The 20,647-nt window shown below is 41.0% G+C and overlaps 1 protein-coding gene across 8 annotated transcripts in view; it reads right to left on the reverse strand.

Moving 5' to 3' along the window:
- Positions 1 to 20,647, reverse strand: part of CELF4 (CUGBP Elav-like family member 4) — a 718,579-nt gene that overhangs the window by 17,401 nt on the left and 680,531 nt on the right. For all 8 annotated transcript variants that reach the window (XM_075078980.1, XM_075078975.1, XM_075078978.1 and 5 more), the window contains exon 12: positions 8,911 to 9,077. In XM_075078980.1, the coding sequence (XP_074935081.1) occupies positions 8,950 to 9,077 (128 nt within the window). In that variant the 3' untranslated portion in view covers positions 8,911 to 8,949. The remainder of the gene's footprint in view (positions 1 to 8,910; positions 9,078 to 20,647) is intronic.

The raw sequence follows: 20,647 nt of genomic DNA on the forward strand, positions 1-20,647 counted from the left end.
ATGCAATCTCATTCCATGAGATTCCAAGAATGAGCGCAGATGCTTCAAGAGGGGAGAAAAAAGATAACCTTATCCAGCAAAGACAAATCTGTAACTGACTGCACAGCCAGTGGGTTTAATGGCCCAATCATTTCCAAACCCTTAGAAACCCAGGTAATGAAAACCTATTTTCTTTTAGAACAACCTGCTTTCTAAGACAGAGATTGTACTATGGCATTCTACAATGGCAGCCATGGCCCTGGTCCACAGCACACCCAAATCAACCAAAAAATGTCTGTTGACTTCAAGGACTGGCCCACATATGGCCAGAAATCCTAAAGGTAGATATCTCTTTGCTGTGAGGATTTTAAAGAGTTACCTGCTCTGTATAGGACTAGTGACAGATCAGCTGCTGTATCTGTCCTACACAGGAAAAAGGGGACATCTGAAGAGGTGGGGAGGGACAATATCTCTCCAAATAATTAGTGAAATCTGCTTTCTAAAAAGGATCACTAGATTGTGCAACTGCAGCTTTCTGTTGATGCAAGAGAATTACTTCTGTTTGTAAGTCATTGTTGTATAAAGGGATTTTAGAAATAAGCCATGTGTTAAAAATAAGGGCTGCGTTTGGAGTAAGGCATATTCATTCCTTTGTCTCTCTACTCTAAAAAGACCAAGACTGCCAGAATGGTGACATTGTGTCTCCCTCTAGAATTGCAAACAATCGAAACATCTCTGCTAGGAGAATATTTAGGGTTAAATAAATAATAGGGGGCCTGAATTCTTGGCTGCTATAAATCAGTGTCACTTCACTGACTTTAGAGGAGCTGGTAATTGACGCTGCCTGAAACTTCGCCTGATCATGGTTGTGGTTAGTTACCTTTCCAGGCAGAGCATTGAGTTTTCATTCACTGCTTCTTGGTTGGGAAACGACTTGACTACTCTTCTCCTTTCCTCTCCACCTCAGCCTTCTGCCCAATATTTCAAAAAAGTTGGATGAAGCTCAGCTAAGTGGAAAAATGACCCATTTTAAATAAAAGCTGTCTTTTCTCTAACTGCAGTCAAAGGGCAGGACGAAAGACACCTGAGAAACAGGGTTTGCACCATAAACCTTCAATTCCTTGCTACAGTGGGATTAAACACTTCAAAGACCAGAGTTTTGATATTCACTTGTATCTGGCCAAAATTACTGTATCCATGAATTATTCAAATATGCAATTATTGCATTTGATATATCACTGGGTATAACTGTGGGAATGAGAAACAGTGTTCTAGCGCAGCTGATTGTATATGGCTTCCAAACTATAAGGACATCAATTTAAGGTGCTCACATTGATGGAGCACTCTGCAACCCCTTATTAAGATTCTTGCCAACTCCTGTAACAGTTTTCCCCTGCAGAGTAAATTTCATGGAGTTTTTTAGCCACCCTTTTCTTAATACCTATGGTGTAAGTGCCAAACACTACCCCATACAGCTTCAATTCATGGTTCTGCAATAGCTCTCAAAGGTCAGTGGCAAAAAGATCAGATCATTTTCAGCCTGGTGGCCTGAGTCCTGTGAACCATGTGTTGGAGCTGACTTGTAACTTTGACTTTATTGGGAGTTTGCAGTTTCCTGCATTAACCTTCTCTGGTAATTCACTTTCTTGTTAGGGCCAGAGGGCTCTGCCTTTGTCCTATACTGTCCATACTGTCTTTATCTGGACATAAAAGCATGATGTTCATGCTGCTGATGTTTTCTTTTGACTAAACACACCACAGAAAGATCTATCAGCCTTCAAGCATATGAAGCACAGGGCCATCTAAGAAGAACATCACTTCCCTGAAGTCCTAGACCTTTATGGTTTCATACACTGAGCTTCAAACGACTTGCCCTTTGCTCTTTCCCCAGGTCAATTTGCATTTGCAAACTGATAACATGCGTCTTTTCTGTCTGCTCATTAGTGGGTACTGCTCTCCCCTGTGCCCCAGTATCAAGAGATTTTCCTGACTTGTCATTTATTTGAAGGTCTTGTAGGAAAATGACCACAATTGTTTTTAAACCTCATCCTGGATTTCCAAAAGCCTCTTTCGCTGTGAGTCTTTACCCTCCCTCATTCTCTTTGTACCTATTTTATTTAGCAGAAGATTGCATTCTGACAGTGTTTGTTGCTGCTGGAACAAATGCTTTGGCTGTGTTTTTCCATCTCCTTGGCTCTGGTTTCAACTCACTGCTGCTTAAAACATCTACCCTTTCCTTTTCATATATATACCAGTTTTTCTTCAAGTTACAGTCCTTTGTGAACAGGCCCAGCAAATCTCTGTGCTGGAGGAACCTAACAAAAAATGTTCCTTCAAAGGCTACTGCCTTCAGGTTACTACAGCTGCCCACTAACTGAAGCAATCAAAGCTCACACCATTTAGCTCAGAAAGGCTTTAAATCTGACCTACTTGAGTAATTTGCATGATGTGGTCCATATGAGATTCCCCAATAATCTTGTTGGTCAAGTGGCTGAATATTACACTGCCACCCTCCAGTCAACCCTGGAGCTTTGGGGGGTTTGCTGTTGGAAGCCCTTGTAGGTGACACAACCATACCAAGCTCCTGGTCTTTTCACAGTGGGGGCGACTCAGCTGGATGTTTCCTGACTGAATCATTGGGAAAAGTTCTTACAAGCCTCCAAAAGTTTACTCTAGAGCATCAGGAAAAACTGCAGCACAGTGGGATGAGAAATGGTAGGCTGCTTTCATATCTAGTTTTTAATTCTGAAACAATTACATTATCTAACATTTTAAAAAATGGGGACATGGATTTTAATGAAGAATTCATGCTCCAAACTGAAGTAAAGTGTTATGGTATTGCATTGTGCTGCTCTATCACTCCCATGACAAATAGTGCGGATCCGTTAGTGACCTACATGGACTCATTTAGATGCAAACACAGCAATACTCCTGAAAAGCTGCCCTGCTTTGAGGAAGAACAAGTTCCAAATATTGCTGAATGGAATTCAGTCTCAGAGAAGTAATTACTGATTGTAATTTTGGAGTAAATGCAGTAATTAATTATTGTCGTTTTCTATCAGTGCATTATATTGTGTGCCAATCTTAGAATAACTACAATAATTAGCAAATGGGATTTTGCATGCTCTGGTATTGAAACTGTGGTTTATAGAATAGACATGAGAATTTTTCCATAATAAAGTTATTAGTAATTTAAATGGGCAGACAGGTTAAAAATTATCAGCCAGAAAAGAAAAGCATTTCCTTGTCAGTTTTGAAAACACCTTCAGTAGTTCTGTTTCAGCCTCCCCAGTTACATTCACTTCCATTCTCTCATGTACAAGCACAACAGTGCAAAGTTTAGGTTGCAAATGCAATAAGGGACATTTAATTTAATCACAGTTGTCAGTGGAAATTAAAAGCAAAAGTAATCTGAAGAAAAAAAAAATCGGCTGAGCTAATGTTTTTCCAGTACCTAAACAGACTTTCCCAAACGAAACTGAGCTGATTTTTTCTCAGTTTATTCACTCTTATTAAAGCTTGTGTCTGAGTACTGTTTTGATGTAATTATGCTAGTGCAAATTTCCATAATGTAAGCAAGTCCTAAATGATCTAAGTGATGACTAAAGGAGGGAAATGACAATAATCGTGCAGGATGAAGAGGAATCGGTTAGCATGATTGTAGGAGGCATAACTACAAGAAATGGGATTAAGTTCTGATACAGGATATTTAGTCTGAATCTCAGGATGAACAGCTTAATAGACAACGGTAAGACCAATGTCACTGCAGAATAGCCTCTCACTGGAGGTAATACAAGCCTATCTGAGATGACAAAGCAACCAAAAATTGAGTAGAAAATATACTTGCATTTAACTTTGCATTGAAGCGATCTGCAATGACAAGAGACAGCCAGAAATTTTCCATGCACATCTTTTTGTTTATGGGCATTTGGAATTTTGCTTGTTTGTTTTATTTTTGGCTGATAATGTCTGCTTATTTCAAAATGAGGTGTTTTGGGTTTTATCTCTTATCAGAGCACAGAAGAAGGAAAATGGAAAATGTGAAGTTTTCCAGTTTGGTAACCTATACTTCCAAAGGAGAAAAAAAAAAAGAAAAGACATTTCCCCTGGGAAAAAACCATCACCTATTCCAGGCAGCTGCAAAAACAAGCATCTTACACCTTTTACAATAAACCATGCATCAGCACATGTTCAAGAATCTGTGAAGGAGGACCTGAACAACTTTTTTTTGTATTTGAGCTTTGGCCTATGTTATTTCCCCTGGCATTTTGGAGAAGCAGGTTGCCTGGACAATGTATTCTTTTAATGTTTTGTCACTACTCTTAGGAGCACAGCTGAAAAAAAGAAAAAAACCTCACTATTGAGCATTTTTTTTTCACTTTTTTGCTTCACTTTCACCTCACCCAGTTTGTCTCGCTCACAGTCACTTTGTCTCAGTCAGTGCTCCAGGTTAGTCCCACCCAAACATCTCTCCATCTTTAGCTTTAAATCAAACTTCAACAGGAGAGTGTCTATCTGAGGTGGTAAATAACACCTTGCTAATGATCAGTCACCATGATGAAGCCACAGAAGGGAAATGGACAGGAATTTCACTGCTCTTCTGTGCAATGCCTTTTATTAATCCATCAGTATTATCAATGCTTATAAATATCTGAAGGGTGGGTGTCAAGAGGATGGGACTGGGCTCTTTTCGGTGGTGCCCAGTGACAGGCCAAGGGGCAACGGGCACAAGCTGGAACACGGGAAGTTCCACCTGAATATGAGGAGAAACCCCTTTCCTGTGCGGGTGCCAGAGCAGCGGCACAGGCTGCCCAGGGAGGATGTGGAGTCCCTTCCCTGGAGACATTCAAACCCCACCTGGATGCTTTCCTGTGCCCCCTGCTCTGGGTGTGCCTGCTCAAGCAGGGGGGTTGGACGAGATGATCTCCAGGGGTCCCTTCCAACCCCCATCATCCTGTGATTCTGTGATCAGCTGGATGCTTCTGTGTGCTCTGTTAAGTCCTTAATACTGGGAAAGCTGTGAATTATGGGGTTTTCTAGGCAATATTGTCCTATCATGGCTACTACTGACTTAGTATGGATGGGTCACTGGGGAACTAGCTTCAAGACCCAGTGCAGAGGGCTGGAATCACACAGATCACTTCTCTCCCATGGGAAGGATCAGAGGAGATCATCGTTCTGGTTGTCCAAGCTGTCCTCCATGGTGCTGGCCATGCAGAGGGCTCACACGTACCCTCAGGCACTGCAGGTTGTACTTACAACTTTGTCATATCACAGCATACTTAAGGGCTCTTAGGAATGACCGCCCAAGGGAGCTATGGAGTTCAGGGTGCAGATTTTTTTTCATTATTTTGTGCATTTACTATCTGAAAGACACATGAAGTACCTCTGAGTCCTTGGTGGCTAGTCCTGAGGGGGGATTTGTAATAGAATATATTGTTTTAGGCAGAGTTTCCCCAAATGATTCTCGCTCTTATTTTTCTTTCTCCCCAGCCTCTTCCCCCTCCCTTTTTTTTTTCTTTTGCTACAACCACCTCTTTAATTATAACGAGGAAAGAGAACAGAGGCAGCCATTTTGGAAACATTTTGCCATCTGAATTCTTCAGGGCTTTGCTTGCTGCAGCTTGTGGGCTTATCTGCCACATCACAGAGACCCTTTCAGTGTTTGACAGAAACTTTAGAGAACTTGTAAGGAAAACAAAGGACTTCAGATCACTGTGGCCTAGACTGCTGTGTCCCAAAAGGGAGATTTATAAGTTAAAAAAAAAGTGCATCCAGAATTAAAATTGAGTGAAAACTTTCTTTCTTGGTTAGGAAAAAACACTCTGGTGGCCTGCATCAAACTGGGTGTTGCTTGTGTTTTTTGTTGGCAGCGTATTATTTTTGGAAAGGACTTCAACTAAAATCTCTATTAAAAGGTTTCTTGAGCATCCTCTTGAAGCACATGAGTAATTGCCCTGATGTCAATACAGTTATGCACATGCTTCAAATTGGAATTAGGGACCCTGAAGAGCTGTGACCAAAGTAAAACTAGATGAAAAACATACAGGAGTTATTATGTTTCTGCCAGTTAAGGGAGCTGCCTGCTCTCAAACTGTGCAATAGCTATATGTTGTACCCATGGGCCTAGCTGCCTTCTGTCCTAGTATTTTTAGGAAACTTCTTGTTGCACTAATGACACTGTCTATTGAGTGGCTAAGTCAGAGAATTCCAGTGGTATTTGGAGGCTGAGTGGAAGCTGCACATCAAACCAGCCATGGGAGTACAGTAACACCATGCTGAGCCAAGAACAACAGACCTACTTCTAACTAAGGTTCATTACTGAGCGCTTAGCCCTGTGCTGACTGTTATTGGACAGCTCTGGCTGGAAGCTGACTTGTGGCCATCATGACTAAAAAACCTCCGTCTCCTTCTAGGATGCTAGTATGGATGTTTCTGAGCACTGGAAAGCAGATGGACTGAAGAAAGAGATGGATCTAAGCCCTTCTGATCTTTTGGTATCCTTGATGTCATTAAGTGTCCTCTCCAGTCTAACCTGGTATGGTAGTCCCTGTGCTAAGTCAGATCCTTCCCTGGGATATGCTTCTTCAGTTTCCACCTGGGGCCACATGCACTTGGCCAATCCCTCTTGTTAGGTGCTAAAAACACAAAACCTTTCTCCTAGAGAACTCTCTCCTGCTAAAAGACAGGTACATCTTCAGCTCCTTTAGTGAGCTTACTGAGGTGGAACTCCATAAGAGAGTAAGGTCCTCTGAGCAATATTTACTCCATTTTGATAGGTACTATCTGTACCTCTGTTAAAGGCTCCTATAAGCAGAGGATGGGAATGATCTTGTAACAACAAAGCATTAAACTGAAAGTAAAAGCCAGGAAGGCTAAAAGACTTCCTATTTAGTGGAGACAATTCAAGACTCTTCTCCTGTTTTGTGGAAGCAAAGCAAAGAAAATTTTACTAGCTGATTTCTTTTTATATAATTTACTGGGGGGAAAAAACCCTGAACAACAAATCTTAGTCTTACTAATTAGTAATCTTTTTATACGCAACAAGCTGAGACCTCAACATCAGCCTGACGACAAAAAGGTAGAGGCGGAACACTTCATAATGACCCATGATAATGAAAACATCATAGACTCAAACCAGCAAATTTTTAACAACACGTGTCTACAGCCTGCACTTTCTTACAAGACCATAAGAAATAAGCATATCCTGAGTGATCACAGCTATGCTATGATATAAAGCTATTGCTTGGTGCCAAACTAGGGAGACACTTGTGTTCCTCAATCCATTTGCAGGTGTTCCTGAAAATCTTCCTGACAAAGACAGTCTCTGCTTTAACAAAATTGCGTGCATGCATCTCCCGCCCTCCCCCAGCAACACCTGCAGTAAAAAGCCAGTGTGATGAAGCAAAAAGCATTTGGACATGGAAACTTATTTCGTTGTCAAGCTTCCAAGAGGCCTTGTCATAAGCAAGGAAAAGAAAAGAGGTATTTGAAGAGGGAAAATGCATTGACAGTTATCTTCATATAGTCACATATAAAGGAGAGTCTAAACTGTGAAGGCTGTATCCTGAACATGCACCTAATATGTTTATTGAAAAGTTTCTTTATCTGCTTCATGCTGTCTTCAGTGCAGCACCTCTTTCAAAGACATTTTGATTCCATTCCTTAATTCTCAGGATACTGCTCTGAAGACCAGAAGGATACGTTTTTCAAAGATATTAGAGGTACCAGTGAAAAATTAGAACACTTCATAGTTCTTTAGGAAGGCAGGGATTTCCTGTCTATACCTTAGATGGGGTAAAAAAGACCTGAATTGAAATCACTGTATCTTAGACATTACAGCTATAATGGCCGAGAAAGCTTACCTAACCCATCTCTCAGTTACTAATTTGGAAGTGCAAACTGCTTCTTGCAGCTTAGGGCCACTCTGAGTGCTGGGTTTATTAGGGAATCTCTGATGTGGAACAGTTTTAATAGCAGGGACACTCCCTGTCTCTGTTACAAACACACAATTTTTATACTTCTGTTTTTCAAATAATTAATTAAAAAGACAGCCAGTGGTGGAAAATATTTCCATTTTGGAAATATCTCCATTTTGTTATTAATGATAGGCTGGGATTCCAATGAAACAAGCTCAAGCTTCTGATATCTTTGACACTTCTACATGTATTAGAAGTTCCTTTTGAGCATCAAGCTGGCTCTTTTCCAACAATACAAAGTACATGAGTTTAACAATGAGACCCTCATTCAGTTTTGTCTAGGTCCTTACTCAAGCAAAGCTTCCTCTCCTCTGATTGGGTTTTATCTACACACAGAAGTTAACAGTAACTGAGCAAGAAGTGAGCATGAATCCTTCTATTAATTTCTTGGTCTTGGGAAGAAAGAAGTTAGGGGTTATTTAGTTGTCAGGGAGACATATTTACATAAAGTTATTATGCTGGAATGAAATTGGATACAGACTATACCGCATGAAAAATGAAGAATGCTTTGAAACATTTGCAACACAAAGCTATTGAGACAGACACTGTCCCAGTCCAGTCACCTGGGATTAAACTGCAGCCCAGTCCCATCTCTTAATTGCAGATTTCTTCAGCCACCAGGAATGCTCTCTTTGTCTGAGCAAGGGGAATCAGGACAGCTGCTGGCTCTCCTCTAGTGACCAGGAAGACTTTCTAGAGATTCAGGATGCCCCGTGGGTGGGGAACTTGGCTCATCCCTCGTTAAGCATCCTTCCACCTCTTTTTTAAAGAGACGCACACACAAATGGTTCCTGGTTTATGTGTGGGTGCGTATCTGTGCAGTGTGGCTCTAGCCAGAGGCCTAAGTGAAAAAGGCAGAAGCTAGAGAGTCACAGAGCTGAATCTTTTTGAGGGTCTACAACACAAAGAGAAGCTACAACCACAGCTGACACCCCCTTCCCCATGCAGTTACCTGTGCTAGTGCTTTGTATCCAGTGTTTCCCATAACTCTTCAGTAGGGACGATTAGCATCCTTTGGCCTCTTCAGCTGCACCTTCAGCCTCTTCATGCCAATCTGGAAGCCATTCATAGCCTGGATAGCAGCTTGGGCACTGGCAGGATTGTCAAAACTCACAAAACCTGTCAAAACAGGAGGCAAGGCAGGGGGTTTAATGAGCTGAAGGGGGCCAAGACACGTACATGCAACGACCACTAAGAATGAACATGGGGAAGGGGGTGAGGGCGGTGGGAGGGAGGGAGTGAGCAGGTAGGAGGGTGGGCGGGTTGGCAGGAGAGTGAGGAGAGGATGGGTGCCAATGGGGGACAAAGTGTAGGAGGGGTTCTTACAGATCAGTGTTCCAGGACGCAGTACCTGGTCTGAGTGCCAGTTTGGACACAAGACTATGTGAAGCACAGGGATCCAAATGCTGGTGCCACAGTACCCACACACACAAGATTTGGGTCACCTTTGAGCTGGGTGTCAGCAGATGTGATGCATGGTCTCAAGCCACTCTGTCTTGCTCTTTTTCCCTCCTTCATGACTGGGGTAAATCTCTAGACCCTTCTTCACTCACCAGCATAACCTTTCCTTTGCCTTCCAATATTTGCGATGAGGGGAACCTGATGTACTTAGTACTACTTCCTTATTATGGCAGTACAAGTAAAATGTGAATTTAATAAGTTCTGCATTATGGTATTCATTGGCATGAATAGTTTGATTGTTGGCCACTTAAGCAATATGAAGAGATTTATTAACTGGCAATTACTGCAGACTTCATGTTGATTCTGCAGTTGAGAAAGATGAACACTAGTGCTTTTCTAACATGGTTTCTGTGAGTAGTTTCATACCTTGCCAGCAAATCATCCAATCAGCCATGGAATGCATCCAGCAGTAGAAGCACCTATAGTGACTGAATGTTGTATCTACAGGCCACCTAGAATGTCATTCTTCATCTCAGCTGAAGACTTGCTTTCTGGGGATCAGAAGAGCCATGATAGGTCAGGCTCACACAGGATGCAATGCACCTAATGCGTTCAGCTTTGGGGAGGGTTTTTGGTGTGGATTTATTTTATTCTTCTTTTTTTATGTTAGCTCCAGGAAAAGGCCTCATTTGTCCGACTGTATTACTTTAGCTAGAGTGACCGTGGGTCTGAGATATTAGTGAGGCAGGGGCCCATCATATTGTATAAGAATTGCCTCTGCTACTTTTGCCAGAAATGTCCCTGTGTGCCAACATTTCTGAGTACAAACCCTGGGTAAGACTAGCCTGGACCAGCCTGCACTCCAGACAAAGCCATCTGTTTTTCCACCCCTGCAAATCTCTGGCAGCACAAATCAACCCTGGGAACTCAGTGTCTCTCAATAGACAGAATGAAATGAAGAGACAGTTTGAGAACCCCTCAAAAGGCTAATGCTGAGCGTTTGCTGCCAGGTATACACCTGCTCCTGACAACAGACCCAGGCATGGCTTACAGCCTTGGATTGTACTGTGAATGCATTCAACAGCATCTCCTCTGTGGTTTAGTTCCTCCTCAGAAGTAAGTCTCACAGATGACACAAGGTGGCTTGCATTTGAAAAAGACATGCATACACATGCACATATATGCAAGCACACCTTCTGACTCTTGCATTAAAGCTTTGCTCCCTGCCTTTGGCTAATGGCATGAGTTTATGAGAGGTCGTAAAACCTATGGTCTTGGCCTCAAAGTGAGACAACAGGTTTACTGAGTATGGCAGATGTGGTTTTAAGAGGGAGACCCATGGAATAATGAGGCATCACTCTTCATCCTTCCCTCTTGAAGCCAAGGTTCCAAGTAACTGACTGTCCATGCAGTTTTCCTTCCAACCACCTAGATGTGGAGGTATCAGCACTACAGCTCTGAAGATGTGAGCAAAAGTGTTGCTCAAGCCTCACAGCAGTCATCAATCTCTAGACAGAAAACTGGAGAGTTATCGTGAGTAATGAGCTGCGGTATTATTCAATGGCAATGGATCTGCTTTTGCAATCACTTATTAGCCAGTAAGCGCCTGGTAATGTTCCCAGTTTACATTTGACTAGTTGAATAATCTATCAGTCAGCAAGGTCCTGTCATTTGATCTCAACAAAGGAACAAACTAAATACCCTTCTGATTTCACTGGAGTTGGTTCAGTCTTTAAAAACTGCTGGAAGGTCCCTTGGAAACGCTTTACTTGAGCTTCAGCTTGTAATTTGTTGTCTAGCTACCTCATATCTTTGAATACAGAATGTAGTGAGAGCCAGTTCTTTTTAAAATCACCTTTGGACTGCTAATACTCCTATCCAAGGCCTGTCAGCTACATCTGTAACAGTAAACTAAAACTGTGCCAGGGAAGATCAGAGAAACTGGAACCCAACCATCCCTACCACTGAATTTTTAGAAAGGTCCTTGACATAGTTTTGGCTTATGCCTAACTCCAAATAATTCTTGGACAAAGTCTGAGTATTAGCACAGAACAGAGGCTGTTTTCAGTAGTTAGCTTGGAGGTGGCCATGATATTCTGGAAAGTAAGAGAATTTAATAATTTGGGTGTGGGTCATTCTGTGCCAGCTGGCTCCAGTGCTAAGGCAAAGTGCCAACTATATTTACTTTACTAATATCTACAGCTACTAAATATCAAAGCTGAGTAGGTTGCAGCTGGATAATTGTTTATGTCATGTCTTTAGAGAACTTAGCTTGCCTGTGAACTTTGATTTCTATTCTTGTAACTGATCCTGTTGCAACGTATCTCTTATTGACTAAACGCATACATCTAGAGCATGTCTACACATGCACCCACTTGTGAGCAAATCACGTTGGGATCCTAAAATACTCAGTGGAGGTCTAACCAATATAGTCAGTGGAGTGTAGGACATGATTTCCATCTTTTTCCAGGACACCTTTAGCTATGCTCAAATAAAACAAGTCCCACTGTCTGTGTAGCAGGGACCAGTGCTGACTCCACCGTCAGCAGACACCTAGCTTAAATTGAGGTACTAGGGATTTACCTGGTTCTGCAGTTAGGACTGACATCTCAAGGTAAGATGTTGCTAACTGGCTAGTTCCCGGGTGAGTCACTCCCCAAAGCAATGTTAATGGCTAAGTCAAACTCTTAATGCATTCAAACCCCACCAGAATTGCTACCAAGTATGATGGAAGTCTGTTATTTGTCTGCTTTTTCAAGACTAGACCATCAGCTGGGTGATTAGCCCTGGTGCTGGGAAGTTGATAGAGTTGCACCTCTGCAAGAAACTTGCCTTTAGATAGGCTCACAGAATTACACTAGTTTTTATCATCACTTTGCTTTTGAGATGGAATTCTAAGGCCATTCCCTCATTCTGCACAAAGCTGTAAATAATAACAGCATTTTAACAAATGGGACTAATAAGAGAGATCAGAAGTGCATTTTCTCACTATATTTCATGTAGACCAGATAATGAAGCTAGGACTTGTACTTTTACTTGCTTACAGATTTGGGCCAGATTTGGATTGTTTATTTTTTTCTCCTTAGTTGTCCTGATGTCCACTGCTGTAATACAAAAATCTCCACTGGTTAGCTGCTGAGGGTGTTGGGGCTGGGATGGGAAGGCTGTGGGGAGAGGGGGAGGGCAAATGCCAATAACTCTGCATTTTCCTTGTGAGTGCATCATAGGGACAGAGCAGCTAACTCCTTTAGCTTCATTTCAATGTTTTCATTTTGGGGGCTTGATGGGCTCAGAAATTGCTGGAGAACTTGGCTGTCCCCCCCTCCTGTTATTTATGTGGAGATGTATTTCATACTGTTGAAGGTATTTGGATGGACTCCAAAAAGAAGAAAAGCTATGGCTTATCCTGATAGTTGAGATGTCAGAGTGATAAGTAATAGGCAGATAGACAGACAAACTGTACTAACAATATCATACTCCTTTCCCTTTTCAGGTCAAATACCTACTGGTAGATTGTATGACTTTATTGTTGTTGTTGAAATGTGCACTATTGGGAATTAATGATCTTTGTTTCTCCACATCAGTGTCAGCAGCATTAATGGTGCTAGGCCAGATTTAAACATGTATGTCTAGGAACATAATGAATGTACTAGGAAAATAACTTAAAATACTTGCTTTCTGAATGGCTTTAATGTTTGAGCCCATGATTATAGGGCTCAAAGCATGATGACAGTACTACAGTTGCTCAAGAAGCTGTCTGTGTTTTGAACAACACCCCTACATTATCATCTACACTCTCAAAGGGCAAAAGAGAAAGGAAAAGGTTAAAAAGCTTGAAGCTGTTTCTTTGCATTGGTTAATTAATAATCAGAGAAATATATGTTCTGGTCTGAAGATAGTTGGTAGGAGGACAGGATTTTGTGATAAATCTATTTTATGGAGTGGATGTTGGGTTTTTTCTGTTGTTTCCCCCACCCCACCCCCACCCCCACCCCCACCCCCCGCCCATGAAAAGGCTGTTCTAATAAATGATTTATCAAAGCAGCAAAGAATTAAGAACTCTGCTAGGACTACAGCTCAGGACATCTAATCTTCCTGAATCTGCACAGCATGTTCCAGGAAGGTACTGATGTTGGACTCCACGACCTCTCCCGGCGCTGCGTGACTGTGTAAATGGTTAGCAGACAGAAACTGGGATAGCATCTTGGAGGGTGCTTTGGTTTCACCCCAATTCTTCCACAGGAAGTCTTGGTAGTGGGACAATCTGAGGGAGCTTTATGCCCTTCTCATGGCGACAGCATGATCGCCAATGGCTTTATGTAACTGATGTTACTTAAGGGCTGTTTTTGTGTTTTAATCAGCTGGGATGATAAAGAAGAGAATTAGCAATCTATCTCAGAGTGCATTTGAAGACGGTTTTGCAACTGTAAACTTTCCATTCACAGTAAGCGGTGTCTCTGCATGGCCATGAATTAGTTTGTGCACTAAGTGCAGTCCTGAATGAGCACATCGTTAGGTTCCCATGGATTTCTAATTGGTCTTTCTGAGTTTTCTGTTTCTCTTTGCATGCTGCAAGGAGAATTAGCGGTTAATGTGCAAAACAGCATTTTGATGATCTCCTACCAGGTTGGAATAACATGTTGTCTCTCTTCAGCAGAAGCTTTCCTCTGGATGGAGCCCAATGCTTGGTAACTACTCTGAGCATCCCCTAAATCAGAAGTCAATACCACGGTGAATGACAGGTCCAGATGCAAGCTTTTGATCCAGACTCCTGAACTGGGGGCAGATGGTCCTACAGCAGGTCCACTCATGTAGCTAGGCTGGTGTCAGGCAATGAAAAGGAAAAGAAGAACCTCAAAGAAACGAATCTTTAACTTGACCCAAAACTAAAAAGACTTATTTGATCTATATTCCAGATGCTTGCTGCACAAAGCTATCATCTCAGAGATGCACTTTGCAAGACATTGCAACATAAATAATCAGACATTGGTGCTTATTAGCTTCTTTAGGCCAGAAATAATTTTTTTCTGGTTCTGGCTGTCAGTGCATTTGTCTGACTGCCATGAGGGATCTTTCCTGGCACTTCTTGTTCCTCCGGTTATGAAAGTCACTAGCTAAGGAAAGAATCTTATTCTTCTGAACTTTTTCCTCTTGTCATTCAACCTATGTTCATCTCACTAGAAGGATATGAGGATATCAGAAGAGCAAGGATCTGCCTCTCAGCCTGTGGAAGGCAAATTCCCATGTGGTGAAAGAGAAGAAACACTGTGCATGTGTGCTGGGTACTAACACAGGGGAAGTCCATGTCCCTTGCTTCCCTTGCATCCAAAATGCTATTACCCAGGACATAATGCGGGCCTCACCCAGACTACCAAAAGGAAGATCGCAGGAAGCATTGGCAGCTGGGTAGACAAGAGGCCCCTTTCCTTTCCTTCCCCCAAGCATTTGAGTTAATAATTAAGGAATTATTTCTTAATATAATATGTGTCCCTTTAGCACATGTCTTGCTTGTGTTACTAACCAGTGAAGGGTGAGATCCAGGAACATCAGGGAGGCATTTTCTGCTGTGAAGGCAATGATAAGTTGTTCAAATCACAGGATTCTTCTCCTCTGGGGAAAGGATGCTGGGAGGAACTCCTGCCCTTCTCCCCCCATCTGAACCTGACCACTTACCCCTCAGCACTTCCTTGTTACTTCAGTCCATTTAATTTCTAAGATTGCTCTGTTTCTCTTCATGTTTATTAGTCTTATCAGAGAACAAAGGTCTTCCTTTAATTGCTTTGCAAGGTCTTTACCTTGCTATGTTCTTTACACGATGTACTAGCTGCTGTCTTGCAAATTTTTAGTGCTGTAAAGAATTTCAGGATACAATTTGTATGTAAGTAACTCTATAATGTATGTGTGCATTGGAAGGTATTGTAATGTATTGTAAGGTGATTTATGGGTACTGGAATACTCAATAAAGGAATAAGTCTGCAGATCAAGGGCATAGCACTTTGGCTGTTTCCAGTGTCTAATAGGGTTGGATGACTTTTTGGAATATTTAACCTACCACTGATGTTTAATCATGTTCAAGTGAGATCTGTCTATCCAGTTATCAATCCCATCCATCCATCCATCCATCCATCCATCCATCCATCCATCCATCCATTTTTTTTAATGTATGAACAGTCAGTAACTGATGACTATGCTAAACAACTACTGTTAAATATTTCACATCTCTGGGATGAGATAATTGGAAGCTCAGAATATTCAAAGAATTGGCTCAGAAATTTGCTGAACCATTAATGTTCATTTTAGAAATTTATGGAATATTAGAAAACCTTCAAAGTGTTCCAGAAAAAAATGTTACTATTAATTTTTAAGGACATAAACTAGATGACCTGGTAAACTTAGTTAATCTTTCATAAGCCTAAGTAAAATTATGAAAAATTTTATATAAGATGATGGCAAAAAATTAAAAGGTGTACAGTTAATACCAATCATCATGGTTTCATGGAAAATAGCATCTGTCAAATGAACCTGATTTCATGACATTGCAAGTTTGGTTAATAAAGTAAGTTTTCATAGAGTATACTTAAGATTTCCTAGAGTATTTGAAGGAGGCCTTCTTTCTAGAAAATGAAAGCAGCTTATACCAAACTTTTTAAAAATTGAATAGTAGATAGACCACCAAAAAAATGGTAAATTGTGACTTACAAATTTGAGGAGTTTCTAGCAGGCTCTTTCAGGAGCTTGCTGAAAGCTCTGTGCTATTCAGCTTCTCTAACGTTTCCTGGAAGACATCTAAAGTAATTACAGGTAAAATTTGCTAATCATACAAAAAATGCTGAAGTGGTAAATAGTGACAGAAGTAAGTCATGGTGACCTGCGTAGGCTGAACTGAGATAAAGAGCGTTCATCTTAATCCAACCAAATGCAAAATTAAGTATCCATTGGAAAAAGCTAGTCACTCATAAAAGGGGGAAATCTTCACTAGAATACAGTGCTTCTAAGAAGAACATAGGTGTCATAATAACAACCAAATACATGAGCCTGCGGGATTATGTTGAAATACTCAAAGTTCCGAGACTCAGTACGGTCTTGGGATGAAGCCAGTCTCTGGGGTGTATCCTCTAGAAGTAGCAAAGTGATGTTATCTCTGAGTATGGCTCAGGAAAGGTCCTTACTGCAATTCTGCATTTAGTTCTGGTGATTCCTCTACAAAAAAATAGGTTTTAAGGGTTATTCAGAATTACAAGAATAATTCTAGGCCTGGAAAAATAATGAGAGTTGCTATGGTTAGGTTAAACAGTCTTCTGACCATAGTCTATAAATAATTACTAATAGAAAGTGGGTTTTTTAATATAGAAAAAAAGTGCTTGATTATTTCTTCTGGATGGAAGTAGACGTTTGACAAATTTAAAATGGAAATAAGACACTGAGTCTGCATTTTTTACATAGCGAAGGTAATTATTTTGGAACATCTTGTTTAGCAATAGGGGTGGAGCACCTATCACATGAAATCTTGATTAAGATATTTTCTAAAAGGGTTGCTATGATCAAGCAGAAGGTTTGAACCTGTCACATGAGCTCAGGTATCTGGCATATGTTATTTCAGGGTTCAGTCCAAAGGATCAGAACAATCCATTCTGACACTGCATATCTGTCTGTCTATATGTCTATTGTTCATTTCACATTTCAGACATTTAGAAAATCATTTCTTGCCTACTAATCTGACGTGGACTGCAGTAACAGTCATGATAGAGGTGACAATTGATGTTAATGTCTTATAATAAATGGCCCCAAAGTGTGGGCTGCGGACCACTGAGACAGCTGACTGGTACTCGTTCTTCATCTTGCTTCCAGCTGAGAGAAACTGAACAGATGGGAAGGGGAGATTAAATGAAGAGTGAAAGTAGATGGCATGATTAACTTTCTCTAAAGGTCAGAACACCCAGTGCAGAAGGTAGCTTGAAATATACAAGCATCTTCCTTATGTCACCTTCCCGTCTTACTATGCATGAAACTACTTCTATACATTGAGACAGTGTGAGCTGGAATGCTCAGAGAAGAGGTCCCTGTTATTGTTCATTGTCAGTTGGATCCTTTCCAGATAGTGCCTCAAAGAAGCAGTATCTTCTCTGAGGAAGGTTGAGGACTGTAGATGCTGACCCCAAATATGGTGGTTCAAACCAAGAAGTGCTTTTCTTCCTATGAGTTTTCTCTTTCACAGTCTGCGGTGGTTGGTTTGTTTTGGTTTTCTTGGGGGGTTTTGTTTTTGTTTTGTTTTTTTTTTTCCCCTACAGGAATTACTATCTTCAGTGACATTTAGAGCACAAAGGTAAGAATCAAGATTTGACTAGGATTTGGACAGTTTAAATTGCGGCATGGTCAGAGCTAGGGTTTTGACTCATACATACATCTGGAATCAGGGCACCTGATCAGGACCAACTTTTTCTAAAAAGAGAAAGAGAAATAAAAATCTTTATCAAAAACCACAACAGATTTCTCATCCTAAGAATGGAGCTAACACTGAAAACTTCCCTTTTTCCTGTAAACAGAGCTCATCTAAAGGATGAGCAACTATTTGATGCTGTGGACTGTGATTCTACCTATTCTGCTAAGTAGGAGTTGAAGTCATCCAATGAATGGATGGATGAAGTGAAGGATTCAGACTTCAGCTATTCTTTGTTGGTGACTCCATTAATTGAATATGGGACCAGTATACATATGTGTCTGCTGTGAACAAGGAGCATTGTGGTTCTTCTAGAAGAAGCATAATGTTCCAACCCAGATGATGATGATGATCTTCCTCACAAGGAACCAACTAACTAGTGAGGAATGACCCATAGGTAAGTGAATAGTGTTTGTTGGGTGTTTTTTAATGCTAATTAGGACTGCAGAATTTTCCTAATTGCTTTCAGAAATGGAAGGAACTCTTCTTCACTTACTTTCTGAGCCTTCCTTGTAAATGTTTGATGTCATGATGTGCCAATATAAGGGGGAAATTATGCAGAAAGTACATGGTTGGAAAAAGCAGATGAACTTTTAAGGAGGCAAGTTCTTCTGCCAGTGTAAAAATGGAAGCAAAGAATGAGCTTAGTGTAGGTTTTAGACAAGTTATGTATGGAATATAAGTAGGTGCTCAGTTAAGGATGCACTGAGAATGGTGCTGAATCAAGATGAAGGTTATTTTTACATTTGTTTTGTTGGAGTTGTATGATATAAACAAAATGAAAATAACTACTGCAGCTCCCACCAGCCATGTCACAATCCATTGATTATCTTATTCTTAATTTCTTTGCTCCCAGGTTCTCTCTTGGATCCCACTCAATTTGTGGGTTCTTGATAAAGAAGCCATGTACGAACTGTGCAGCTACTGAAATCACCAGTGGTCCTTCTTGATTTCTAAAAGACAAGCGTGATAAAAAGTGACCCTCTTTTCAATAATGTTTCATAGCAGGGAAGTAGATTCCTTCCTGGCCTAATCAAGAAAAAAAAAACAAACTCAAAAAGGGAAAACCAATCAGAAGGTGCACTGTGAATTGTACTAGTGACTGGTAACTATTTTTTATCAATTCTCTCATGTGCCAGGTAGTCTTTGGAATACAACCATTCTTGGTGTAACAAGGTGCAGAATCTCCCCACCTTGCTCCTGCTGACCATTACTTAGAAGGACAACTAACCATCTCTCCTCTTGTTGTCGTTGAACACCTGGTACCTCATTATGGGTAGGTAGGAGCAACCCAATAGATATAGTAAGACTTGAAACTTCTCTTCTGGGACAGTCTGGGAGTTTCTGTTCAGAAGCCAGAGATAGTGATGAATAGTTTTTGGCCATGCTTTTCAATCCAATACTTTGGTCTCTAAGGAAGCCACTGTGTGAACACCAGCTAACAAAACTAAAAGTGAAATCGACAGGAAAAAACTCCTCATATGCAGTGATTCATTTGGGAAGAAAAAGAGAAAATCTCTTACTATCTAGACCAGGAGGTTGTGGCCTCACACTAAACTATGCTGGGTGCCAAGAGGAGAAAGAAAACAGATATACAAGTACATTTTAAGCTGGAAGATAACGTACTGTTCCAGATTCAGCAAGTTGTACATCTGTGGTCCTTTCAGTGTCAGTGTAAAACCTCTGCATTTTCAACTACCCACAATGGACAGGGAGATTATCAGCTGACCTCTTGTGTATCAACATCAATAGAAATGAAAGACCTTCATATTACAGTATAGCTGCTGATAAATTCCTCTGGGTCTACCAGCAGAGCATTCATCATTAGTGGTCTTCAAAAGTCCTGAATCCTGGCGATCTCTGTGAAGAGCCTTCTGCAGTCCCCCGGAAGAGTTACATTCAGTCTGTGAGATCTGAATCATATCATAGATTACCTAAAGCCTGACCTAATTCTGACCTCTGGGGCTCCTGCCCAATGATCCATCTAAACTCAATCCACCCTTGGGTGAGAGATAGGAAAATATCATTGTTTTTTAATTAATGAAATAAGGAGAGTAGAAACATTGCTGGGAAGCATATTTATGAAAGTGCTTGTGATTAGAAAAACTGAAGACCTGAAAAAAGCAGGATGGTTCTTGATAATTTGGACAAGGGTGGGGCAAAAATATGAGTCACCCCATGAAATGTGGTTCTTGAAAACTCTTAAAATCAGGAAGGAAAAATTCTTCCCTCATAAGGATTTTTAAAAGCTCGATAACACAATAATCCTTCTGGAGCCTGTTCAGCCATGTCAGGTGATGCACAATGAGCAGGGTAAATACATTACAATTTCTGGAAACCCTTCTAAAGAAGGGTTTTAAAGGGTAATTAGGGACCTATGTTTAGAACAATCACATAATTTCACCTGTAAGTGGCCAGAACACAATCAGATTTGTAGGTCATGTTGCCAAAAAGAGAGAAAATCTGTTGCCTGTGAAGTAGCCAAAGATAGCAGCTGCTCTTAGATGATAGATGCACCTCCTCCCTTTTATAACAATAAAAATGCCTGTCTAAATATGAAGGGGACTGAAGCTCAGCTGGTGGGAGGGTAATAGTCCCACTGTCTCTAGGTTTTCCATGGGTTACAGCACGGAGGATATCATCAGAGATGTGCCCTGGCCTGCAAAGAAAGCTAACAATATCCTGAGCTCTATTAACAAGAGCACAGTCAATTTGGGATGTGATTACCCTTGTCTACTCAGGACTTACTAGACCACACCTGGACATCTAGTTTTGAGCACTCCTACCCCCCAACATAGGAAAGACAGTGAGAAAGTGGAGTGAGTTCAGCATACGGTCACCAAGATGGACA

This window comes from Phalacrocorax aristotelis, chromosome Z (assembly GCF_949628215.1).
Source record: "Phalacrocorax aristotelis chromosome Z, bGulAri2.1, whole genome shotgun sequence".
Taxonomy (NCBI): Eukaryota; Metazoa; Chordata; class Aves; order Suliformes; family Phalacrocoracidae; genus Phalacrocorax; species Phalacrocorax aristotelis.